Source organism: Scleropages formosus, chromosome 10, assembly GCF_900964775.1.
Source record: "Scleropages formosus chromosome 10, fSclFor1.1, whole genome shotgun sequence".
Classification (NCBI taxonomy): Eukaryota; Metazoa; Chordata; class Actinopteri; order Osteoglossiformes; family Osteoglossidae; genus Scleropages; species Scleropages formosus.
The window spans coordinates 8684045-8711314 of NC_041815.1; the positions used below are offsets into that span (position 1 = coordinate 8684045).

Here is a 27270-nt window from a genome sequence, read left to right on the forward strand (position 1 = left end):
TCGCTGAATTGGGCTAGAAGGATCTAAAAAGGGATGCTGAAAATAAAGAACTCTGCGAGGTTATATTCAAAAATGAACGCGGACGTCTTAACAATCATGCGGTTCTGTCCCTGCAAATGTCCACTGAAACTCATGGATTCCTTTCTTTAATGGCGGCGACAGGGACAACTCTGCCTCCCGGACGCCATTGGCTCGTCGGCGGTCATGAGGGGCCCAATAACGCCGTAATTGATGCCTTTTTTGCCGCTAAGCGGTAGTAAGAGGCGCTGTTGAGTACCGCCATTCCAGAGCCGCGAGCTTCGGCACAGCAGCGCGGGCACAGTACACAGCACAGTAGAGCAGAGTACAGCTCCGACTAGCGCAGCAAGCGAGGATTACACACACACACACACACACACACACACACACACACACACACACATATACATACATACATACACACACTCGTGCGTGAGAGAGAAAGATCCAATACAGTAATACCTACATCTGAGTATTAACTCCGAGTACAGTACAGTCGCACTTTACACCCATTTTACTCACCCTTGCCACGGGGCACCCCTGACTTAGTGAAGAAATTACATTGTATTTTCCATAATAAGCGTTATATTTATTCAGTTTTTTTGTGAAAACGTCAGTTGGTATCACATTCACTAGGTTTATGTGATGTAGTTATATTCAATCTTTAGCCTTACATCACGCTATGTCGAACTTAGAAGTAAAACATTTACATTTAATTCATTTAGCTCATACTTTTCTCCAAAACAATTTACAGTGTTAAGGTTACAATTATTTACCCATTTATACAGGAGGGTAATTTTTACTTAAGTAATTTTAGGGTAAGTATCTTGCTCAAGGGTACTACAGCCAGAGGTGAGAATCAAATCTGAAACCTTTGGATCCAAAGGCAGCAGCGCTAACCATTACTCTACCAGCTATCTCAAAATACTGTATATGGTGTACTATGTTGGTTAAATAGAAAAACCCCATCACTACTCAGGGACACTTACTTTCATTAACTGCTTGTCCTTGTCAGGGTTGGTGTGGTCTGGAACCTATCCTGGATCACTGGATGCAAGGCTAACAGGGGAACACTGTGGATGGGTGCCAGTCCATTGCATAGTAGCCCCCCCACACACACACATACACACACACACACATTCCATTCCATTGTCAACAACCGCTTGTCCCAAACAGGGTCATGGCGAGTTGGAGCCGCTGAAATGGGGGGGGGGGAGGTAAACACTGGACTGGATGCCAGTCCATCTCAAGACACCAAACAAGACTTGACCCCCAGACCTGCCAAACAGCAAGGCACTGAATAAGCCTGCTGCACCACCACACCCACCTCATTCTCTTAATGTAATGCACAAATTTGTATTTTTGTTGAAATGTACAACGCTTTGGAGAAAAGCGTCTGCTAAATGAATAAATGTAAATGTAATGTCATATAGTCACATGCTGTTGGCAATCTGGAGTCACCACTTAACCTGAAACGCAATGTCTCTGGACTGTGGGTGGGGACCAGAACACCCAGAGGAAACCCACATAGAATATGCAAACTTCACCCCAGAGGGATGTAATTTGCAACATAAACAAGGACTGCATTAGCTGCTGAGGAATAAGGAGAAAAACAGGTATCAGTGATAATGGGAAACATTAGTAAAAAGAGACAGGCAGGTCCCATAGCATGAAAGAAAGAGACTAGATGGACGATGTGGATCAATAACTGGTTTACATCTATAAAATCTCAGCAAATGTCCCAAATCTATATTTCAAAGATAGTCATCACAGATCCTGGCAAGTTCAACACATAGTTTTAGCAATGCTACACTAAAGTATACACCTCAGAATCCGTTTTTGACAATAAATCCCTAGACACATTTCTACACTCTTTAGGTCCCTGCTTTGTCAGTAGATCTCAAAGCTAGCCTGATGAAACTCCTTCAGAATTTTAAATTTCTGAAGCCATTACGTGAACTCAGTCTACAAAAGTTCCAGGTCCAGATGGGTTTCCAGACAAAGTCTCCAAGGTCTTCTCAGCACAGCTGACTCCTCTTTTAACATCAGTGTTTACAGAATCATTTTGTCTAAGACATTCCATCTTACTCTTTATCAGGCCTCTATATCCCTTATATTGAAAGAACATGAAGACCCTTTAGACCACGGATCATCTTTGTGACATGTTCTTGACGTTAAGATCCTAGCCAAAATATTTGCACAAAGGTTGGAGGCCACTTTTCTTTCAGTTTTTGCCAACTATTGCACCATATAAATCTATGTCCACACCTCCACAATACAGTGCATGTTAACACTCGTATTTCCAACAGTCTAAGTCCACCTTCTCAGCTTTGTAACGCAAAAAAGGTAATTTGCAGATGACCTATGCTCTTTTTATCAGTGTAAGTTGCAGCACATGTACACCACAGACTACATATAAAGTGTAAACAAAATTTCACTAATACACACACACACACACACATTTTCAGAACCGCTTGTCCCTCACGGGGTCACGGGGAACCGGAGCCTACCCGGCAACACAGGGCGTAAGGCCGGAGGGGGAAGGGGACACACCCAGGACGGGACGCCAGTCCGTCGCAAGGCACCCCAAGCGGGACTTGAACCCCAGACCCACCAGAGAGCAGGACTGCGGTCCAACCCACTGCGCCACCGCACCCCCTAATTTCACTAATAGTTTTTTGTAAAAACTTATTTTACTGGAATGTTAACCTGCTGAAAAATTAAACAATTGAACGGAGGTGTTCATTAAACTATTTGATTAATAGATGGCCTTGGGTGAAGGTGTAACAGACGAGGGGTACCAGGGATCAGGAGGGAAGGAAGGACAATGAACAAACAAGTGCGATAACTTATTGCAGCAAAGGTAGCAAGTACAGTGTTGCTTGAAAGTATGTGAAGCCCTTGTGTCCCTTAGTTTTACCTCAGAATGGTTATTTAATGAGAATCAGTGTTTCTCATGTGAGATAATAGGTGTGTACTGACCAATTCCATATGTTGCTTTAGAGGAAATCATACGTGTAGCAGAAACACCGAAGTAGTGCAAGTGCAAAAATAAGTGAACCCCAATTTGTATTGGTTAAACAAAGTAGAATCAGGTGTGTAAATGAATCATTAATTAATTTTATATGTTCTCTTTAGTGGGTCTGGGGTTCGAGTCCCGCTTGGGGTGCCTTGTGACGGACTGGCGTCCCGTCCTGGGTGTGTCCCCTTCCCCCTCCGGCCTTGCACCCTGTGTTGCCGGGTAGGCTCCGGTTCCCCGTGACCCCGTACGGGACAAGCGGTTCTGAAAATGTGTGTGTGTGTATGTTCTCTTTAAGATTTGAGATTTAGATTATTTTAAGTTTATTTCAATATTTTACACAACAATAAAAACCATGTCTACAGGGTTCACGTACTCTCAGCCCAGAAGTCTCACTGGAGGCACAATACTTTGGGCACATCATGCAAAGGCTAGGTTCCCCTAGAAGTCTGTAATGCTCTGAAAAGGTGGAGGAAAAAAGATGGCCAGCAAACAGAAGGATGCACCCCTTTCAATCCTAAGAAAACAGGTGGAGGACTGAACATTCTGGAGCCAGCCTATATATTTCATTGCCAAGAGTTGATATCAACTCAAAATCACTTTACTTTTTCTCAGAAATTACCCAGCCAGTATTTAAAAACCAAGTATTAGTGGCTTACAAAGCCATTTAAATGGTTAAAGTTCCAGTGCCTTAACATCTGAAAGTGAATTTAGTTTTTTTTTTTTTTATCTGAATAGTACTAGACAGTTACTGTGCAAATAATTTAAAAAGTTACCTGCAGTTCCTCAGCAAGAACTTTCAGGGAGGAAAATGAAAGGCACCACATGGTCAAACTCTCTGTGAGTCAATATAAAATTCATGCAAGTGATTTCAAAATGCAAAAGTCAAGGCCAAAGAGTGTTTAGAAAAAACTCTTTGCTTTACTCCAAATACTCTGGATATGTGTGTACTGAATGTTCAAGTTATGGATTTTTCTATTGTTAAAAATCCATAAGTTGAACATTCAACCTGCAACCTGCAATGCAACCTCCTCGTACAGTTCTTAGTCAGAAGTAACACTAACTCCAACAGAATATGAATGAGGGACTGTATTAATTCAACTTACTTCCCCAGTGTTTCTGAGCTTTGGAGATCAGTAACAATATGAAAAATATTGCACATTTTTATGGGAGGAATTAGTCAAGAAATAGCAATAAAGAGATTGTCACAACAATGTGTTTTTATTATCACTAAATTTCTTTTAATTTAAAACAGCTCAAAGTTAATAAAAATGTTAAGAGTTTTATATTCTCACTCACTCACTTTGTTGACCACTTGTCCAATTCAGTTGCTGTGTTCCGGAGCCTTTCCTGGAGGCAGGGCTAGTTAGTGAACACCCCAGATGGGACATCAGGGAATCACAGTAAAATTCAGTACTCTTTATTATAGCAATATCCAAGACTTTCTGAAAACCTACCCCATGGATAAATCAAAGTATGTCTGTATTGTTACACTTCATTGCCTTGATAATAAAGCAAACTGAAAGTGAGCAAATGCTGACAAATATTGAACTTGTTGTTTCTATTTAACAGAAGATGATAAATGTGTACAGTGTACACTGCCTCTTACCCTATGTTTCCAGAATAACCTCTGGAACACAGCAACCTTGCATACAATGAGCGGGCTGATGAAACTGGAATAAACAAACATGTTACAGTGAATTTTTCATCCATAGCAGCTTCATGTGAGCTTCTTCACAAAACCTATCCTGTGAATAAGTCAAAGGATGTCTTTACTATTAAGATTTTATTCGTTGTCATATACTGGTTGGTTTGTTCAAATTAAGTTCAGATATCTGGGCCCAACTGTGTTTGTAAGTAGAAAACCTAGTGTACAAAGGAAGTTTGTAAATACTTACATTTGCCCATCATCTAACAGGCTGAGTATGTTGAGTCTTGTTTACGCGTAACTGATGTTCAGAGTCTTTCATTTAGACCTTCTGCCTGTTGCTCGTACTCTCTGCAGGCAGAACATGTGACCTCTGAAAACTGCAAAATCTGAGCTGTCAACATTTATACATCAGCATGATGCACATCTAACATCGCCAAGGACGGTCCCAAGCCCGGCTGAGAAAGGAGGAGGGCTGGGCATGGGGCTAGCTACCCCACACCGTAAAAACTTTCCAGCTACAGAAATGCCAACAAGGAAACTTCATGACATCTTTGCTCTTAGGGACGCCTGGAGAACCTTTGTTGGTGGCCAATTCCCCAGGAGGGGTGGAAGGCATAAGAAGAAGATGATGAACATCGCTTTAAACTGTACCAACCACCAACGAACACTTCAGTGCCACTCTAACACAATAAAACTTATCTGCATGAAAATTGCTCAAAATGCAGTGTTGATTGAACCTCACAGTGATAGTAATTCTCTAATTGTGCAAAATCTTAAAATAAACAAAAAATTAATAAATGATTATGATTGACACACCCGATTCTACTTACCTACTTGGTTTAACCCATACAACTTGGGGTTCACTTATTTTGGCACTTGCAGTACTTCCGTGTTTCTCCTACATGCATAATATCCTCTAAAGCAACATATGGAATTAGTCATTACACACCTATTATGTCAGATGGAAAGACCTCCTCTCATTAAATAACGCCTTTTGTGGTTTTTTGTATCATATGATCAAAAACAGATCTTTAGCAACATAGGGCAAGCTTTAACCATTAGCTCGGGGGTCAAGAAGAGCTACTTTCCCGTGGTGACACCTGAGCAATGTACCTGATGGCTAAGCGCTCTTCAAATTGATCAAACTGGTCTCACTACTACCATTTTGTGGCAACTCTAAGGGACAAAAAGGGTTCACATATTTTTGAGCAGCACTGTAGAACCAACAGGAATAGTACAACCATAAACTATCTGGCCAAGAACTGTAAGCTTACTGAGCTTGTGAAGGAATACTTCTGCACATCTCTAAAATGGTAAACAGAGCACAGCATGGTAGAACTTTGTAACCCCAGGTGCCTGGAGTTTAGACACCAAACAGCTGAGATCAAACTAGAATATACAAATTTCAGATTTGGATAAGAAAGGGTGAAAGGAATTGAGTCACTCAAGAAGCTGCTGACTGAAAATGGAAAAAGGAGAAAGGAAGCTTTATGATGCTTCTTCTCAGTTGTGTAAAACTGAAGAATTCCCAATTTAAGTCAAAATTCACAGAATACAATCATATCTCCTCTTTTGCATTAAAACATTGGAAAAACAAAGAAGAACAAACAGTAGGAATAAAAACAAAAATTCAAAGTTACTTTGGCAATTCAGAAATGAAATACAGAGACTAAGCAAATAAAAACATTCACTGCCTGTTTTTCTTTACTCCCCTGAAAATGGGCCAGCCAATAACTTGAAAAAACTGAAATGTGGTAAAAAAAAAAAAAAAAAAAAACATCTAAAAACCTAGCTCTAGGTCTGAATATGAAATATAATATACTCTGTTTAACCGCGGTACATTGGTAAGACAACACACAGCTGCAAGTGAATACAGGCCTGTTGCAGGTGAATAACTGATTGCAACCGTCTAAGTACATCTGAACAAGAAGCATAAGCATGTGAAAGACTCAAAAAATGTTAGGATTTTGCCCATTTTCACACCCTTTACTAGGTCTTTTAGTTTTAAAAAAGATCAAGCCACTGTATACAAATGGATAAAACCAAGTGCTCAAAACATGTTCCTTATGCTCACACCACGGTCTGGACATGTAGAACATGTAATATGATGCAGAGCTTGGGAAATACCATATTCAAGCTCTGTGGGCTGGAGAGCTTTAAGGAATCTAGTTGTGGTTAACGCTCCAGTAATTGTGATGCTTTCTATGATGCTCTGGATATCTCCTGAGATTTCTGACTCAAGGCATGATACACCACAACTGAAGAAGTTTGAGAAAATGTGTCGGACAAGATTATCGTAAAGTCACACTGAAGAAACCTTTCCTTCAGCGAAAAGTGAAATACAGGCAGCCCTTGACTTAGAAATGCCCGACTTACGTACAACCCATAGTTACAAACCACCCCCTTACTGACCGGAAGTTAATTTTTTTTGTCACCTTTTAGTAACAATCAAATAACTTCATAATTAAACCTATTACATTCAAAATTCGAGTTGCATACAATGGTTTGTAATAAACAGGTGGTACTTTGCGACACGCATCAAAACATTGCAGTTACAGTGTTTCATTGGCTTGTGGGCAGGGTGAGTGGGCCTGAGGTAGGACAGACTTCGTTCCTTTCAGTCGGACCACGTTGCTGTTAAGTGTCTTGCGTTACTGTATTTGGCTTTAATTATTTTGTTTTTACCCTCCTAACCATGGCACCAAAATGTAAATGTGATGGAAGTGATGGTGATGCATCTAAGAAAAAGAAAATGATCACGATTGAAACTAAAGTGGAAATAATAAAAGCAATTGGAAAAAGGTGAAACGCCAACGAACATTGGAAAAGCAAAGTTTCTTTAATGGTTTGCATGAGCGTGCGCACACGCACACACACACTTTTTCTCTCGCTATTATAAATACTGTAGTTGTAGCGACCACAGCCCACCCTCAACCAGCAGCTTCAGTCGGAACACTCGGCTATTAAAGACACTTCTCAACCTCTTCCCAGTTGCGGAATCTCACTCTAGACAACCGCCCCCTCTGCGTTCTTAAACCTACCTCGCTTTGCTCTTCCACATCCTATCCCTCATCGTTCTCCAGTCCTGTTCCACGTCTCTTTGATAACGATTGACCGCCTTGTCCCTCAACCACAATTTTGGATCCTCGCCTCTGTTCAGTTTGCCGATCGACCGACCATTCGCCTATCCCCAACTACAAGAACATGTCTAATCCTTTGATTCTGAATAAACAATCCTGAACTTGGGTTCAGTTTCCTCCGTGTCCTCTGTTCATCGCAGTAGTAACATTTATCTCTTTCCATGTCTCTATAAATACTGTAGTTACATTTATATCATTACACCATATTACTGTATTTTTATATTAAAGATGTTTTAGTGTATCCAAAGTTTGTTTTTTATGCATCGAAAGGTACACGATAACACTATAGACAAACTTCTGACAAAGTTAGATACCCACCATACCTAACTGTTCAGACTTACATCAAAACCCAGCAAAGACAGACTGAGGAAGACAGAATTAGTTCGTAATCTGGGGACTACCTGTACTTTGCAGAGCCATTTGTCCATTTGTTTGGTTTAGACACACAAATTATACTGGTTACTATCATGAAAACAGCTAACAGTGCACTGTTCAATGCAAATAACATTTAATATCTTACATAGGAATTTGTTGTTTAATAACTATGCTGAGTAAGAATATAAAAAAAAGCTCCCTCCTTGTTCCTGAAATCTTACATTTAACATATGCTCCATTACAATCATCAGTAGCTGACTCACATATCACTTTTGCCTTCAATTAGAAGCCTGTTGTTTTTGTAGATGTTCAACTGCATATTTTTAAACTCATTTTATTGGTGTTTTCCTTTCCTTATTCCTTCCTATTAATTGCTTATACCATTAATATAATGGAAAGTCAGTTTTATTGCATACAACTGAAAATAATACCATTAATGTTTGTCTTCACATCAAGAGTACAATAATTTTATCAACCCATCCCATCACCCAAGTCATATGGTTCAACAAAAATCCAGAGAAATAAAGGGGGGGTACAAATTAATGCAAGATTAAAAGTGAGAATATATAAAAATTAAACATTCTCGTTTTATTGCGGCCATAATGTACTGAGTTGCTGTCTTAATAGCATTTTGGCTGCATTTTTTTTTTTATCAAACAATGAAGACACAAACAACTTTCAGGGGAAACCCCTGAGCAGAGAGTCCATTTAGTATCATCCTGGTTACAATTTCAAATTAATGATTTGCATCATTTCATTCTGAATGTAAAAGCACTGCATCCAGAGCAATACTGTGAAATATTCATCTGTGCCATGGAAGTTCAGCAGAAACTCATCAACTGAAATGGCACACAGTATAATTCTTAGTTTGCACATTGGTGCACATTATTTTGTAAGTCCAAGCATATAGTTCTTAGAAGTATTTTAGGATCCAGAGTAAAGCGCAGTCCAACTTAATCCAGCTCGCGAGGCACTGAAACGTGCATGTGTTCTAAGTTCAAGACTACACTGCAGCCACCTGCATCTGGCTCAGTGTCGCATGCCTGGCCATCATCCACATGGTGTGGGAGGTGGAGTTGCTTGAGGAAAGGGAGATCATGTGCAATTGAGTAGGTGCCAGGCTTTCCTATGATGTGGGTTTAAAAAAAAAAAAACAAAAAAAAACAAAAAGGCCTGGTGGGAGGTCATAAATTCATGCGCAGGTGCTCCGGCCTCTTGGCCATCATGGGATATGCTTGCGTTTTCAGTGTGGAACCAATGCCACCAGGCTGGCGAATGGGCAGTGGGGCCGTTGCCTCAGTACTGGCCATCACCTCCATATTCTCCACAGAAGACACCTCCATGGCCAATTCTGTGGGAGAAAGCAGCGATGGAGCAGTGGGCTGCTTGAGGCATCGGGTCCAGCAGTCGCCACCAGAGAACTTCACAGGACTGAGGAGCAGAACAGAACCAGCTGAATTAATTGAGACAAAGGTCTCGAGGCGCACACAAGTACCACTATGTGTTCACTAATAAAAGATGATAAAACTCACACGCAATGATTATTACATTATTACTGTTCTCTTAGGTCGAGTACTGAGGGCAAATGTGCGACATCACCTGTGGTTTCCAAATGGTAACTTATTTGGGTGCAATAATTATCCCAAATCTAATACACAGCTGCATACTAAATCCTAAAGCGCTGACTTTCAGAATACTATTTTACATTTAAACCAAAGTAGTTTCAATCCTCTTATGTATTCCATGTGTATTCTGTTTTTGACTATACATTTACATTGATTCAGTTATGAGGCTTTTCTCCAAAGCAACTTACAAAGTTAAGCTACTTACAATTACTGATGCATTTATACAGCTGGGTAATATTTACTGGAACCATTCAGGGTAAAAACTTTGCCTTAGCTGCTGACTGATACCATACATTAATGTTTTAAGGAACTGCCATTATATTCATACCTGGTTTCAATTTTAATGTAAGAATGTAAAAAGTGATTAACTGATCAAAAGGCAAACAGTAAGATACCAATTAATTACTGCAATTAATATATCATAACTGACAATGTACACTTTTTTTTTGGGGGGGGTCAGTTTGTAGATAATTATAGCAGGTCCTGAGCTTTGAGTTCAACAAGATTTCAGCGATGTGATTCACTAAACGCCAATGAACTGAGCTCGGGGGGGGGGGAGAAAAACCATACAGATGTACAGCAGAACAAGGCCTGGAAACCAGATATCTCATATAGTCTTTTCTGCAAGACTAAAACATGCATTATTTTTTACTGTTGTTTATTTCATAAATGATGACTAACTATTTCTCTAATTTGGGCAGAATAAACCACTACTCGGCTACAAAAGTCAGGAATGTAAACAAACGGAGATAAGGATTATGCAGATAAGCAAATATTTTCACAGAAGTATTAACATGCAAAGCACATTATATAAATGCAGCTGAGTTGTACTGCAAAAAAATAATATGCTTTCAAAAACACCAGAGGAGTGTGCTTTTCATGGAACGAAGCCTTTAAAACAGGCTTAGGCTATGTAACCCATTTAAACACCATATAAATGAAACAGGAAGAGACAACACAACCTAACTGGTTTGAAACATGAACAATTGTAGACTACTGCATTACCAAAAATAAGCCCTTTGCAATGTTCATGTGTCCAACATCCACACCAGCATATTCTAAGAAAATGAAAATGTGCAGCCTGGTAGTTTATGATTTAAGCCAGTGGGCGAGAACACAGCCTACAGACAAACAAGGGACACACAATGCCTTTACCTACGCATACTGTGGTCCCACAGTCTCCGTTCTTTACAAGATCAACTGAGAACGACACCTTAATTAGAATTAAACTAAATTTAGGGATGTGATGAAGTTTGAAAAACGTTTTTGGCAGATGTGAAAACCGTCAAGTTTTATCAACGTTTTTTGATATGGCAGATATGAATTCAATGTGGGGAAAAAAGGTAGGGAAAACAACAGAGTTTTAATAAGCTTTAATTTATATGTGTATGCGTTGCTGTCCGCAAGTCTAGGTGCACTTGAGTGAGACTGTGGCAATTAGTGATTATACAACACTACATGTGCACTGATGCACACCCTTATATGCAAATCACATCTCAATGATTTGCGCCTATATTGGCATATTGATTACACAGCAAAATGCATTATTCCTACTTTGTAGCACTTTGCACACCGTGTATGCCATTGTGGTCTTTTGCATAGTGCAAGATGGTTTGCGTAAGTTCACATTTATGCAGCTTGTTTCACGTTAAACAGAAATACTCTTACTGATATAAATGAACGCTTACATTTTTTATTAATTTTTAATTTGAACATAAACCAATGTTTTTTGAATTGCTAAAAAACACTCCTGTGTGTAAAGTTGAAACCAAATAAATTTCTTATCTTTTAATTGATATGTGCATGCAGATTATAAAAGGTATTTTTCTTTTTCATTAAAAACCTTATGTGTGGATTTATGAAGTTTAAATCCACATTCGACAAATGCAGATTTTGATCAGCTCCATCACATCCCAACCACGTGATTGACAGCTTTATTGCACTTTTGTTTGTCAGCATTCACCAAATTATATTCAAAAGCCTGAACAAAGCAAAAAAAAAAAAAGTTTGTACCTGAAAACAAACGATTATTATTATGAAAAAACATATATATACCTCACTGGAGTTCTTGGGCTCCCCAAAAATCGTCGAGGTGATCTAATTTTTGGCTCAAATGAAAATTTCTCCTTCATGTTTTCCAATACAGAAGGGGCAACATAAGTGAAACCCTGAGAATCAGAGAAAAAACACATAAAGGAACAAAAAGTTTTCTTTGAATGTATTTGTGATACAATACAGCATGACAAAATCAGAGATGGTTAAAGTGTATGTAAACGTATGCTGGGTCCTTGTGCCATGAACACTGATGCCATCAATTTTTTAAAGAATGTTTACAATTTATTGAACACTACATTCATCCCTCATATAAATGTCCTATAAAATGAAAAACTGCTAAAAAGGCTTGTGAAAAGATATATACACACTTTTTTTAACCACACGTGGGGCTGATGGTCAGTATAGCGGTATTTTTCATAGTCACTTAACAGGTATTTCGTCCTGCACAGCAGCATCGTTGCATGTATCACATTTGGACACACATATACTCACGTTGTCTCTCCAAACCAAAACGGTTTTGTCCTTCAGTGGTGCCAATTCAGCTACTTTCTGTCTAAATCTGGAGTATTAACCCCTACACTACCTGGAAACAAACACCAATAGCGTACAAGAGGGGTTCAAATGGATGTGGTTGGACTCCGCACTTTTAATACTTCTTCCATAACAAAACCATGGACTGTATACACTTCCTACTTCCTCACACCAACAATTTTAACTGCTCACAATCATTCAAGTAAATATAAACACTTGAACTGGCAGATTCAATACTAAGCTATTTACAATTTTTTACCCATTTACACAGTATTTTGTTACAAACAGCCCAAAATATGTTAGTGTTATTGCCATGCATTTTAAAAAAAAAAAAAAAAACACCTTTAAGATTGGCATTTTAATTAATTGTAGGTGACATTTTTCACACAGGAACCAACTATTCTGAAGCCTAAAAGCATGTTTTATTATAGCTAAGGTTTTTTTTTTTTTTTTTTTAAAACCTAACCAGTAAGTAAACAGAGCTACATCTATATTACTAAACTTTAACTGATTTGTATAGATAATGAAGCAAACAAAACAGCTACATGCTGATGAATGCTGAACATTCAAATTAATTAATTACAATTATCAGTTTTTATAGACCTTTACACGTGAATAAAGCGAGGGACACCTAATTTGTTACTCTTATCGATGTGATGTGCTCGCTGGACTTTTGAACAAATCAAATGACAAATATAACTCAGGTCCCAGCTATAAAGTGTTCATAAATTGACAAGCCAGTGTATTAATAAAAACAAGCTTGTTTCAGTTTGAAAATCCTGTATGTTATTGAAACATGAATTAAGAGCCTCACCAGGAAGACCTGATTGGCGCTCTCACTTAGCGTTGCATCGTCAGGGCTGTCTACAGGAGTCTGACTGGTGAACTTGGAGTCAAATTGGCTCACGTCATCTGCAGATTGCTGAAGGGGCACAAGGGGACAAGCCATTCAACAGGGCTCTGAGCTGGTGGGGACAGCCTGTCCTCAAGGGTCCCATCGCAACACTGCTTACCAGCATTGGCTTAAATGGGGGCTCCACTTTGCGGGCAAGGAGGTCCTCCCAGTTGATAAGTCTGAAGAAGAGGTGGCTCTGAAAATAAAGGGGGGGTACTCATGATTACACCACTTACAATGAGATGGCACCATGCCGACCTCTGGGTCTCTCTGTGACGATTAAGCTGGTAATATATAAGAATGTATAACAGAAGTAGCATATTCCCGAGTGATCCATAAATACCGTGTCCCAACTTGGGAAAGGAGAACGTGCTTAGAACTGCAACCGGACTAAATGGCAGATCAGTCCCACATCCCACAATCATCACTGTGTGGCCCTTACCTGCACTTCTGAGGCATCACCTGGTCCGGCCCCCAGCCTCGAAGAGGCGTTTCTTTTAAGCAGCTGTGAGACAGGAAGAACTGGTGAGCACAACTGCAGAATTACAGCTTGTGTGTGTGTGTGTGTGTGTGTGTGTGTGTGTGTCAAACCCCACAAATAGCAGTTGAAAACGTATGCTGGGTTCTGTTTCAAATGACACCTGACTGAAAAGCTGTATTAAAACCACAAAATGTAATGATAAGCTAAATGCCGAATTGGAGGCGTCTGTATTAAACAGTTTTTATGGTGTCACGAATTTTGGTGTATTTTTCCAGATTACATTTTTTATCCTTTGAGCAACAGTGATTTAGTGGTAAATGTGACTTGATCAGTTGTAAGTTGAAGAGTTGGTGCATTTTGTTATTACTGTGCCTTTGACAATTAAGAGAGCTGTACTTTACAGGCTAACAGATTGTGAACTTTTAAACTAATTCAGTTTTTTCAAAGGCTCTCAGAAAATAGAGAGGGGGAATATTATAACCAGACAACTAGCTCTATGACAGCTGTTATAAATTTAAACAAATGACTAAATATGTGACTTCTAACACATCCAAGTCAACATAATTTGAATCATGGAATTAATTCAATTCCTAGCAGCACTGAGGTTTCTCTGTGTCCCACCACATCCTGCAAATCTCACTTCAATCTCCTCTTTTCCATTTAAATGTTCCTCCATTCACTTAACATTTTTAACTCATTTCACTTTTTTTTTTTTTTTAAACATATTTATATGTTTGGTTACTTTACAAGTGTGTCAATATGCACACACATACAGAATGGTGCATGTATGCTGCATATTGTATTCTGTTGCAATCAAAGTGAATTTCCTTCCAAGATTAATAAAAATTTTGAATTCATTCATTCACCAGATAAATCTAAGCGAAATATTCAATTATTCTGAACAGTCTAGCTGCGACAAAAAAAAAAAAACCAAGCTAAAGGAGGAGGCTTTTGGATCTGGAGCAGCCAATGAATGTCCAAAGGCTCACCTAGATGGGAGTTCTGAGCCAGAAGAAAAAGGGAAGAAAAATCCAATTCAACACTTAAGTCCTTAAGTCACACATGACACAGGCACGCTGGCCCAGAGTCACTGGTGAAAACAAACACACAATACTGAGTTTCGGGTCCAAACTAGCACCTGAATTTGGAAAAACGAGGGGCTTAGTATTCAATGGCTGCCTCAGCTCGAGTTCTTAAATCAGTACTCTGCAGGAAACCAGACACAGCGCACGACAAAAAGCAGTTGTAACAGACACCAGGAATATAGAATCACCGATAACTATTACTGCAAAAGAGTACTCAATACCTTTTTTAGAAGGTCCCGGGCTTCCTGTGTGAGGTAGGGTGGGAGGTTCAGTTTACCCTTTAGGATTTTGTCTATAGTCTTTTTCCTGTTTTCACCTGTGAAAGGTGGCTAGGGAAGGGGAAAAACATCATCATCAACTGAATTCCTACATCTGCTTTTAAATAAACTTGATTCAAGCAGATCTTTTGGGCTCAAACTACTTTTTAAAGGTTTGTACTGCTCGAAATCAGACCAGGAACAATTCTCTGTAGCAAAGCTTCAATATAAAAGTGCATTTCTAAAATGGGAAGCACAACTCTTTAGATGCACAGCTAATGTGTAAAAAAACAGAAGATGTAATGAACCCTGATCTCAGGAATCTTACACCTACCGCGCCCGTCAGCATGTCGTACATCAAGGCTCCCAGGCTCCACCAATCCACAGCCCGGTTGTGTCCACTTCTCATCAGAATTTCTGGAGCCCTAGGATAGAGATTATGTATTTACATTCTGTCTCAAGCACACACACACACCATGTGAACCACTCGTCCCATACGGGGTTGCGGGGAGCCGGAGCCTAACCCGGCAACTCAAGGCGTAAGGCTGGAGGGGACACACCAAGGACGGGACGCCAGTCCGTCGCAAGGCACCCCAAGCAGGACTTGAACCCCAGACCCACTGGAGAGCAGGACCCAGTCCAACCCACTGCGCCACCGCGCCCCCGTCTCAAGCAAAAAGAAGCAAAAACAAGTAGATTGTGAAACTTACATGTACTCTATGGTTCCACAGAAGGTGTGGGTGACTGTTCCATCATGGATTGATTCTTTGCAAAGGCCAAAATCTGTCAGCTTCACATGACCTGTCATGGGGGGGGGGGGGGGGGGGGGCATGAACAGTTGTCAACAGAAAACAACAGTCAACAGAAAAGTGAAAACAACATTTTACTACATGGCAACTTTCAGGAAATCGTTTGGGGAATTTTTATCCCAAAAACAAATTAAAAGCTCCCCTGGACCCAATTTTGAATTTAATCCTTTTTGTTGGTGTTTCTTGTGCAGGTGAGACATTGATTTAAGGTGTGAGACGCAAGCATATGGATGACAGCAAGCTGGAAGGTATGTTCGATAGCTCTGTGGTGGTAACCAGTATGTCATAACTACAGTGAAATGCTTGTGTTACAATATAATATGTTTTAATTGTGCTGACAAAAATTTTAAAAAAGTCACAATAGCTTCCTTGTGTGAATTGTTTATTGTAGGAATTATTTACCCAAGCTGCAACACATAGCCCATGATTAAAATCAAAAAAGGTCTTCTGCAATCAGCTTTGGCTTAAGGTAAATCCAAGCAGACTGGCCACGTGGCAATGATGCGAATTAAAGTAGCTGAGCTACAGTTTATCCAGCATTTACCATTATTAAAGGTGAACATTTTGTCCAAGGCGGTGTGACATTTATCCATTTTTACAGCAAGGTATCCTTATAGTATCAATTCACGAGAACAACCTTGACCAAACATACTACAGGAGTAGTGGGAATGCCTGGCTGACTTTGAAAATAACGATTTATTTACTCTGGTACCATGTCCTTATTATTAAAATCCTTAAGTGCTTCCTTAATCATTTTGTTTGCAGTGTTTCTGTGACAATTTTTAGTTACTTCTGTATTTTCACTATTCCTTTGTACAAAGATTGATTACAGTGTCAGCTGATTGTTGTCTGTAAATACTGGAAACATCGAGAACCACAGCAAATTCCTTCTGTGTGTGTCAGCACACTTGGCCAATAAAACTCATTCTGATTACATACATACACACATGCATAATACATAGCATTTTGTATTCTGTGCTTACTCAGTTTAATATTTTGAGAGCATTTACATTTAAGCATTTATCTGACTTTTCTCCAAAGCGACTGACAAAGTTACTTAGTGATTTACCCATTTATACAGCTGAGTAATTTTACTGAAGCAATATATGGTGTACCTTAAGTATCTTGCTCAAGGGTACTACAGCTGGAGGTGAAATTCAAACCTGCGACTGTTGGGTCTAAAGGCAACAGCTCTAACCACTACGCTACCTGTTGCTCCTACTGCAAATGTTACATTCACTGTGGGATGACCCATTTCTTGTTCTTCCCTACTGATTGTTTATTTGTTCTGTTTTGTAAACTTCAACAACTGTACCTTTACATAATGAATGTGTAGTATTTACAGTATAAGCTATCTACCTAAGCTGTACAAAGTGTATTAACCAGTCTTGGGAAAAGAGGAGGGAAAGCACAATGTTTAAAGACAAGGATGAATTACCTTGACTGTTGAGCATGATGTTTTCTGGCTTCAGGTCTCTGTAGATGATGCCATTCTGATGTAAGTGGCCAAGAGCCATGGAAATCTCTGCTAGATAAAAGCTGCAAGTAAAGTCTTTTCAGAGCCTATTTGTGAATGTCTACTTTCATGGCTAATTTAGTGCTTTAGGTGTAGGGAGAAAATTAAAATATTTCAAGGTCCGATAAAGCAAAGCTCTGCAAAATACTTGAGCTCTAAGTTTCAAGATGTTTCTGCTCCAACAATCAAATTCTGAACTTCAGAATTTGATGTACCTGACATTTGCCTGATTGCATTCAAGCCTTACCATGCAGTGTCCTCCATGAAAATCCCCTCTCGTTCCAACTGCATGAAGAGTTCCCCACCTGTGAATTAAGGGGCACCCTTAAGAAATCTAGTTTACAAAAAAGGACTATTTTTGACCCATAATTTGACCCAAAAACCTGGCAATTATACACTGCACTTTATTTACAGTGTGCAATCTACATTTCATATGAAACCTGTCTAGGCATTTTCATATTTCAAGCACCTGTAAAGTGCCCTTTATAAGTCTGCTTTAAATTCTAAAGGACAGATAAACTCTGAAGTGGAATCCTTCAGTAGTGGACTATTTAGAAATTTTTCCACTGGTTAGACATTTGTAGGTGGATGAAACCAAAAAAATACATGCTTCTTAATACAACTTTTAAGGATCACATCTTGGTCACTTACCACTTAGGTATTCGAGAATGAGGTACAGCTTCCCGCCCGTCTGGAAGGCGTAAATGAGGTCCACAATGAAGGGATGTTTGACCTCCTCCAGGATGCTGCGTTCTGCCTTAGTGTGAGCCGTATCCTTGGCATTACGAATGATCATGGCCTGACAAACACAAAGCACAAAGATAAACACATTTTCTTTTATACAAACAGTACAATGAAAGAATGGGGGTATATTTTGCCATCAGACAACAAGCTGTGCCACAATGCCATCGTTTATTTACTACTTGTGATTTTTTGCATATTTTTGTCTTGTCCTATTGTCTTTTGTACAATGTCATCAAGGACACCACACATCCCAGTCACTCCGTTTGAACCACTGCCGCCTAGCAAATGGTTCAGGACAATAAAATCCCGCACCAACAGACTGAGGAACAGCTTCTTTCCCAGAGCTGTGGTCTCCATTACACCCTCCCTGCCTAACCAGAAAAAACTGATCACAGAAGTACTATCATTACTCCCCCCCCAAAGCTGCTAAAGACTGGGGACTCCAAAGTTTCCAGCTAATTCTCATTTATTTATTAATTTATTCATTTCAAGTGTTCTTTCTGCTGCTGTTCTTCTGAGGGTTGGCACACAAAATTTAATTGTTTTGCATACAATGACAATAAAGCGTCTTTGTCTTGTCTTTCGTCGTCTATATTTGGTTATATTGTGTTTCATGTTTGCTGCAAAACCACAACCAGTTCTGGTATGCTAAATACCGGCAATAAAGAATTACGATTATCCAATGTCCACACGGGGAAGAAGGCAACTCAGACTAGCCCAACGATAATATACTTTTCTTTTATTGCACTTTAAAATTTTTTAAAAAGCAAGAATAAAATAAACTGCTGCAGTTTGTTCATATTACCCACTTTTTATACTGCTCTAGACTAGGGCTGCAAGGATACACTTGGACTTCAACTTACAAACACAACTGAGAGAAAAACTGTTCTTAAACTTGTCTGTAACTTGAAAGTTGCCTTTACCATGTCACAATCAGTAAAATTTTAACAAAAGATATCTGTGAAATTGTAACGGGTTTGGGGCTGAAAAACCTTGCACAAAACTATAATAGATTAAAAGCAATGCAGGAGTGCAAACGGAATGTGAGTGGATGCAACTTGCGATGTGACGTTACCAAGTTTCCAGTGTAACAGTTTTATTAGTAATTAACTCCAAAACTACATTAAAACTCAAAGCTAGGCAAAATCAAAATGCTTCATCTTCTATTCATTGCTCACTTAACCATGTGTATTGTCGGCTTCTAGCTACCTTCAATTTTATTATCTACATAATCAATGAAAGCTTCATAAAATAGATATTGACTGGTATGCTCCTGTAAAGATCCTGGACATAACTACACACAACAAAAATACTTTCTCCAAAACTTTGCATTTAATATTTTTACCAACATTGAGCTACATTAAAACTAATTTTAAAATGAATGTAAACAAAAAATACATTCTCAAAACACGTAGGCTTCCACGGCCAGTGTCAACTGACTGAGGTTCTAAGTCTTCTGGATGAGACCGCGTCATATAGGAAACTGGTTCCGACATTTCGCTTCCCATGTTGGAAGCATCTTCAGGGAGGTTCCACATCTTGCGAAGGGTGGACGTGAGCTGAAGTGTTTGACGAGGGTGGGGGTACTGCCATGAAACCTCTGCAGCTGATACAGAATGCTGCTGCCCGAGTTGTGTTTGACTTGCCAAAGCGTTCCCATGTATCTCTTCTACTTGTTTCTCTGCACTGGCTTCTATAGCTGCCCAGATCAAATTCAAGACCCTGGTTATTCCCTACAAATGCATCAATGGAACTGCTCCCAAGCTATTTACAAGACTTGATCAACTGCTATACCCCAGCCAGACCCCTTCGCTCGTCTACTTCTGCTCACTTGGTAGTCCCGCACACGAAAAGTCAAGAACGGAGGACTCGCCCATGATCTCTCAAGCTCACGTATGGTATAAATGTTCGTGCACCGTAACTTTATGATCATGCCCAGATAAGCCTTTACACAGCCGCTACTCCTGTATTGTATGTAAATGTTTGTGTACCTTTTTATTTTTAAAAAAAAAAAGTAGTAAGGTGATCAGAATTCGTCTGAGTTTTATGCTTTATGCACCTACTTGTGTGATAAACATCAGTGCATAAAGTGTAAAGACACAAACTAAGTTCACTTAATCACATTTCAGGAGAAGTAGTTTCAGTCTGTGTGTATGTGTGTGTGTCAAATTGTCTCTCTCTCCTAATGTAATGCACAAACTTTCTCTGAGACGTACGTTGCTTTGGAGAAAAGCGGCTGCTAAATGAATAAATGTATTACGCTGTAATTACTATAATACTGTATGGCTGCTTACTTGTGCTCATTTGGTTATTTTGGAGCTATTATGTACACTTAAAGTGCTTGGATTCCCTTGCACAGTCCAAAGATGTGTTTCAGGTGAAATGGGCACTCTAAATTGCCTCGTGTGGGAATCTGTGTGTGTGTAAGCGAGAGAGACTATTACATTGCTCTGCTGCATAAAGGGGTGAATGATTATAGGAGTTTAGTATAGTGCAAGTAGCATTATAATGTGTAAAAAAAAAAAAAAATCTGTCCTTATAAGCGCAGAGAAATAGTTTGCAGGTTTAAGCAGAGGTTTTAAATGAATCTCCTTGTGAAATCAAACTGCCTTATCTTGAATAGGCATATCTTGAGGTATAACTGTAGTTTAAAAAAAAAAAAAACTACAGTGCTGCTTGAAAGTATATGGACCATACAGGGATGGTTATTCTTCTATAAAATATTTAAATACACTTAAATGAATAAATTGATTTACACACCTGATTCTACTTACCTTGCAACTTGGAGTTCACTTATCTTTGCACCTGCACTAGTTCTGTGTTTATGCTACATGCATGATTTACTCCAAACCAAAATATGGAACTGATAACCACACACACGTAAGGTTTTGATTAAATAACTTTTTCATGGTAAAACTAAGGAACACAAGGAGTCCAGATAGTTTCAAGCAACACTATATAAACAAAGCAGGAAACACACCTTCTTTAAGACCTTCATGGCAAATATCTTGCCAGATGCAGCTCCAGTGACTTTTCGAACTTGAAAAACCTGGGAGCGAAAAAAAAAAAAAAAAGGGGGGGGGGGAAACTCATGTATCCCTTTTCAATAAGTGAAAGAGTCCTTTAGCGTTTCAAAACAAGAGCGCTCATCTCACCTTTCCATAACCGCCCTTGCCGAGCACCCGAAGCAGCTCAAAGCAATCTGGCCGGATGCTTTCAGTTCCTTTGTTCACGCTGTTCTCCGAGATTTCAAACTTCTCACAGTCATCCATGTTACTAGAAATACAACATACCGTAACAGCACAGTCATTAAGACGATGAGTGATAAAACAGGCAAGCATTATGATAGACACTGCAACAATCTAACCTAAGTTAGATGTCACTGGAATCTATAAAATTCTATAAACTGTAAAAGAGTACCTAAATGTTCGTGAAAATGGGCTGGGAAACATCATAATAATCTTAAGCGCATACATCTTCATGGCAGCAAAGTTACCATGATCATTAATATCATGACAAAACATTTTTACTGCTTCGCTGACCCATGAATACAAAAGTAATAAACTTTATAGCGAAAGAGAAAATAAGCATTACTGAAATAATGCTCCATGTTTCCTTTTACTTTCTGCTTAGCAGCAGACAGAAATTAGTCATTACTGGTAAATTTAACTCCACGGATGCATATACTCACAATTCAAAACCACTGCACTGCTCCATGCACTCACTGTGCTGAGTCTGCAAAACAAAAGTAACACCGCGCATCAGACCACATCAATGCCACACATGTACTATGTTCATCATATGTGGGTCTGATATTCTGACATGCAGTGAAAAAGCTTAAGAGATGAAAGGGATCTTTGCCATGATGATAAATTCCGATTAAGAATATAAACGGAGTGAAGCACCGAACTTTGTGCTAAATGATTCAGTGTCCAATATACAAAACCACGCACACATTGTTTTCTCTTAAAACTGTTTAAAAAAAAAAACAGATATTTTGGGAAGACAAGGGTCCATGTACGTTGCGCTCATTCGTTTTTTGATTTGAAATTGAAAAACAAAATGCAAATTACGATGCCTTCATTCGTTTTTTTGTTTTAAAAATGAAAAACAAGTTATGAATGAACCATGTTTAAAAAACATTTTTTGCTCAAAATATAAAATATGCCTCATTTATAGTTTCTTGCCGTTTTATTTTTTGGCAGTTATTTTGTTTTTTGGTATTCTTGAACAACCCACATGTAAACTAACAAACTGCACATAATCCATCAGTAGCTTCATCGAATGCACTGGTGTTGCTCCGAGTTTTTCATGAGTTTAATATGGATCACTAGGTGCTTTTCAAAAGAGGAGTGACAGTAAGGGAGGATGACATGTCCACCAAAAATCGGCAGGATTTTCCAGGTGCTACTTCTTAAGAATCTTATTGCTAATTAAGCGCAGATGTAAAAAACACTGAAGTTCTAGCTTCTAGTTCTAAGTTAGGCTACTTGTTAGATTGGTAATATTGTGCATTCTAGGACATTCATCATATGCAGTATTGTGAGATTTTGATTTCTACACTTTGTATGATAAAATGAAAAGACAAAATTAGTAAACAAGTCCTTTTCTTTTTGTGTGTGCGCTCAGAAACAATAAAACGCAGTTCTCATTTCTCTGCTTTTCATATTAAATCAAAAAATGAATGAAGGCATTGTAATTCACATTTTGTTTTTAAATTTCGAATCAAAAACAAAACGAACGCAAAGTACACGGACGGACAAGATTTGTCATGCTACAATATCACGCATGCATCTTAAACACTTGATTTTCTCCTTAGCGATAACATATTTGCTCCATTTGTCATACTGCTCATCTACACCAGGGGTATATTTTTAATTATAGGTATCAGATGAATACATGCATGTTTCGCCTTACGGGGTTAATGTGTTCCATCAAATCACCCTTTCCGTAAAATTGTTACCCGGGGCACTCTTTCCCATTATTTCACATGGGAGAAAAATATAATTGGTTCTTCATTTAAAATCAGTTACAATAAAGATTTAACCAAAACAGTGTTTTGGACAGCAAGAACACCAACATATAGCATTTGCAACAAACGTTACTGATTCTATCACTTACCCAAATTATTAAAACTGGGACCATAAATTGTGATTAATTGTGCAAGAGCATGGACAATTTTTAGAACATCAGTGTCACCTTTGACTCGTAAATCACAAGGGAAACTTTATTAATGATACAGGTATTCATGTTACAGAAGCTGTTCATCACAAACAATATTTACAATGTTATAAATTTTCTAACATTAGTATCCAATATGGCTGTTTTAGCTGCAAGTTTAATATAATCAATAGTATTCAAGATTTGTTATTTTACAATTTCTTTTTTCATCTTGGTTCCCTTACTGCTGATTCTGATGATGATCTCACGACCCCCAACACAGCACACGTTCTGAGTCTACAGGGTAATGCTGAGCTATTCACAAAAAGGTCCTTCATTAAGCATATATTGAAAAAAAGTAATAAAATAATGTTTAGATAAAATGTCACTCAGAGTGTGTGTGGACTGGCTTGAGGAATATTAAAAGATTTCAATAAATGACAGAACCTCTTGTTCTAGTTCTCAAATGCAATTATGTTTACATATATATATATATACACACATATATATATATATATATATATATATATATATATATATATATATATATATATATAAAAAATATAGGTATACATGTTCATGATCATGCTCAAATCAATCCTTTACAGGACCATTCCTGCAATGTAACGTAAATGTTTCAATGTATCTGGGGGGAAAAAACAAACTCCTAGGAAGGCCATTACGAATCAGCAATATTCTGGTAAAGTTTTATGCAGCTACTCCTGTGATGAATACCAGTGCATATGGTGAAGAAAATTAACTGTACTTAAGAAACACACATCTCAACTATGTCCTTCTCTCTCTCTTTCTCCCACTCTGCTAACGTAATGCAGAAATTAAATTTTCTATGATATACACGTCGCTCTGGGGAAAGCATCTGCTAAATGAATAAATGTAAATTTATATTTATTGTTTAGGTAACAGTTGTTTCTATGTAGCACCATGGTCCTGGAGAAACATTGCTTTGTTTTACTGTATACTGTACATTTATTTATTTTCACAGATGTTTTTCTCCAAACTGACTTCCAATGAACTCTATGTAGTGTCATCAACCCACACACCTTATTCACCAAGGTGATTTACACTGCTAGATACACTACTTACAATGGGCCACTCATCCATACATCAGTGGAACACACTCTCTCTGTGTCACTCACGCTATGGGTGAACCTGAACAGCATGTCTTTGGACTGTGGGAGGAAACCAAAGCACATGGAAGAAACTGACACAGACACGGGAAGAACATGCAAACTCCACACAGACTGAGCGGGGATCGAACCCACGTTCTCTCACACTACCCAGGTGCTGTGAGACAGCAACGCTACTCACTGTGCCAATATATACTTTGCTTTGGATAAAATCAACTACTACATGACAAAAACCACCTTTATTTAACAGATCTTTGTGAAGGCTATTTGCGTCAAGTATTTAACTTTACAATAATCTGTCAATTTAAGCACCAGAGTCTTCTTACTGTATCAATTCAGTATAAGTACCCGGACAAAGGTTATGACTGCAGGAACCGAAAAGTGCACCAGGGTCCATCCGATTACAAGATCACAACCAAATCACTGTGGTACATGCCTACACATAGTTGTTTATGAATGAACATACAGCAGATCTGTACCATACATTGTTTTGCACTAATATGTCACTCCTTATTTGTGACCTTGTCTCGCTATAAAATATTTTCACCTACAGATACATTGCCACACACACAGAGGGATGCATTTTCAAGTGAGCAAAGTTATTTTACTTATTTGTGTTTCATTTGAAAACGGTCTTAAAAACAGAAAGACAGTATCCGTGTTTCATACAATTGGATTTTTTTTTTTGCCTCCAACTAGTATGTGCAATTCACTGCAATACCAACAATGTACACAAAGCACACACACAAAAAAAATAAAATTCACGAATACATTAACTTTCGGCTCGGTACCCTTCTAGGTGTTCTAGTTTCCTCCCACAGATCAAAGGGGCGTTTCGGGTGAATAAGGAAATCTGAAACTGCCCGGGCTGTGTTTGTGTGGGAGTCTATGTTATATTACTCTGCTATAAATGATTGTTGGGAGTTTAGCTTAGCACATCTACCATTCTGAACAACTGTGTGCTAAATACTAGTTTGCATGTCGCTTTGAATAAGAGCATCTGCTAAAATAATAAATAATTGGTACCTGTAAGCCCACACAAAATGTCTATACTTTTTGGAAAGCGAGAGTGGAATATTTTGAGGGGTTTTACTTAATATTAAAGCGGGTGCGGTGGCGCAGCGGGTTGGACTGGGTCCTGCTCTCCGGTGGGTCTGGGGTTCGAGTCCCACTTGGGGTGCCTTGCGACGGACTGGCATCCCGTCCTGGGTGTGTCCCCTCCCCCTCCGGCCTTACGCCGAGTTGCCGGGTCAGGCTCCGGTTCCCCGCGACCCCGCATGGGACAAGCGGTTCAGAAAATGTGTGTGTACTTTAATATTAATGATGTATTGCCACTTCAAACAAGATAGAACTTTATTCATCCCAAAGGAAATCCTTGTGCCAGAGATTGCTCAAACAGATTAACCACAACAATTAAATAAAAAAGTAAAAAAGTACACAAAAAAAGGGAAGAAAGCAAAGTGGAAGGTAAAAAGTGACACAGCACATGAGCAAGTACCACACTACACTGGATCCTTTAGGAGGAAAGTTCAGGTGATGAATTTCTGAAGATATGATTTTAAAATATATTTGCAGTTAAATATATTTCCTTCACTTATCTTTTTTTCTTAAACTTGTGTGTTCCAGTGAACGCGTCTGGCATTTACATGCCCGGCTGTTAGACGACAGTAGATTGCACTCAGAATAGGTGTGTGGGATCAGATTAATTCAACACACTTGCACAGATTCTGCCTGGTCCTGCTGAACGTTGGCGATCAATAAGTTGACAGGCACAGCATGTGTCTATGGGATGAACTGGTTGACAACTGGCACTGATTGAAGCAGCATCTCAAAACGCATCTCTTTCGGACCGACTTCACAGGCCCATCCATCACATCGTTCCGATCATCTTTGCATTTCTCATCCGACTCCAGAGGTGGCTACTCGTGTACAAACGGGGACAAACTAACAGGTGGGAGAATCATAGGTCTATGGAAAGTCCTTCCGCTGCCGTGAAGGCACGTTCAACATCAGTGGACGTGGCTGGGAGAAAGGTGTCCGCGAAATCAATAAATCAATTGAGGGACTTTGATTCTGACACAGTGATATAAGGGACTTTGGATGTATGAACAAACAGAGTTATGAACAGCCTTCCTGTGCCAACTGTATTGGGGGGGGGGAGTAGGGTTAACTAATATAAATCAGTAGTGGATGGGCGGGTCGTACAGCTATTTCATATTAACTAATGGTGGCTACAGGGCTATCCGAATTAAATTATAACTAATAGTGGAAGAAAAGTTACCTTCGTACGGTACAGCTGCCTGGTCACATCATCAAGACAAGTTGAGTAGCTTAAGTAACATCATGTACCAAGAGTAAGTAACCCGAAGCGAAGGAACTGTTTACTTAGAACAGCACCCGCGTCGAGCCGACTCTAATAGTACACACTCTGTCACATAACTACACGTCACAGACGACGGCGGAGTGCTGACGGGACTCTCCAGTGGGACCGACCGACACAGAGAGAGAGAGAGAGAGAGAGAGAGAGAGAAGGAGCAGAGCGCGCGCACCAGGCCTCCACAGACACGCGCACTGCACGCCATTACACAAACGGCCCCTTACTTCCTCCAGCTCGTCGTCAGACACGATTTCCTCCGGCTGGTCCAAGTCTATGTCGAACACCCCAGCCATGGCTCGTGACTATTTCATTCACCTCGCACTCCGGTGAAATGAATACCGCTGTCCGCTGCTCTACCTCATGGGCACAGCTTCAGCCGCCATA

The 27270-nt window shown here is 39.3% G+C and overlaps 1 protein-coding gene across 2 annotated transcripts; it reads right to left on the reverse strand.

The window, feature by feature from the left end:
- Positions 1–8666: 8666 nt before the first annotated feature.
- LOC108938263 (ribosomal protein S6 kinase beta-1-like) lies at positions 8667–27270 on the reverse strand. 2 transcript variants are annotated; one of them, XM_018758725.2, is made up of 15 exons: positions 27111–27270; positions 21893–21936; positions 21357–21477; positions 21182–21250; positions 18109–18256; positions 17705–17762; positions 17380–17480; positions 15843–15933; positions 15467–15557; positions 15097–15204; positions 13752–13814; positions 13428–13505; positions 13229–13336; positions 11884–11996; positions 8668–9634 (listed from the first exon to the last, which is right to left on the reverse strand). In XM_018758725.2, the coding sequence occupies exons 1-15, from the start codon at positions 27177–27179 to the stop codon at positions 9388–9390; spliced, it is 1509 nt and encodes a 502-aa protein (XP_018614241.1). In that variant the 5' UTR covers positions 27180–27270; the 3' UTR covers positions 8668–9387. The 2 variants fall into 2 exon arrangements, with proteins under 2 accessions (XP_018614242.1, XP_018614241.1); XM_018758726.2 differs by lacking the exon at positions 21182–21250 and having other exon boundaries at positions 8667–9634.

Bases quoted from the DNA above. Each gene is read 5' to 3' on its own strand.
- LOC108938263 (XM_018758725.2), bottom strand. From the start codon at position 27,179: ATGGCTGGGGTGTTCGACATAGACTTGGACCAGCCGGAGGAAATCGTG. The intron at 15,205-15,466 runs GTAGGTGTAAGA...CCCCTTCCCTAG, and splicing joins ACGACATGCTGACGGGCGCG to CCACCTTTCACAGGTGAAAA. The intron at 13,337-13,427 runs GTAAGCAGTGTT...GTGCCCCTTCAG, and splicing joins CCCCATTTAAGCCAATGCTG to CAATCTGCAGATGACGTGAG.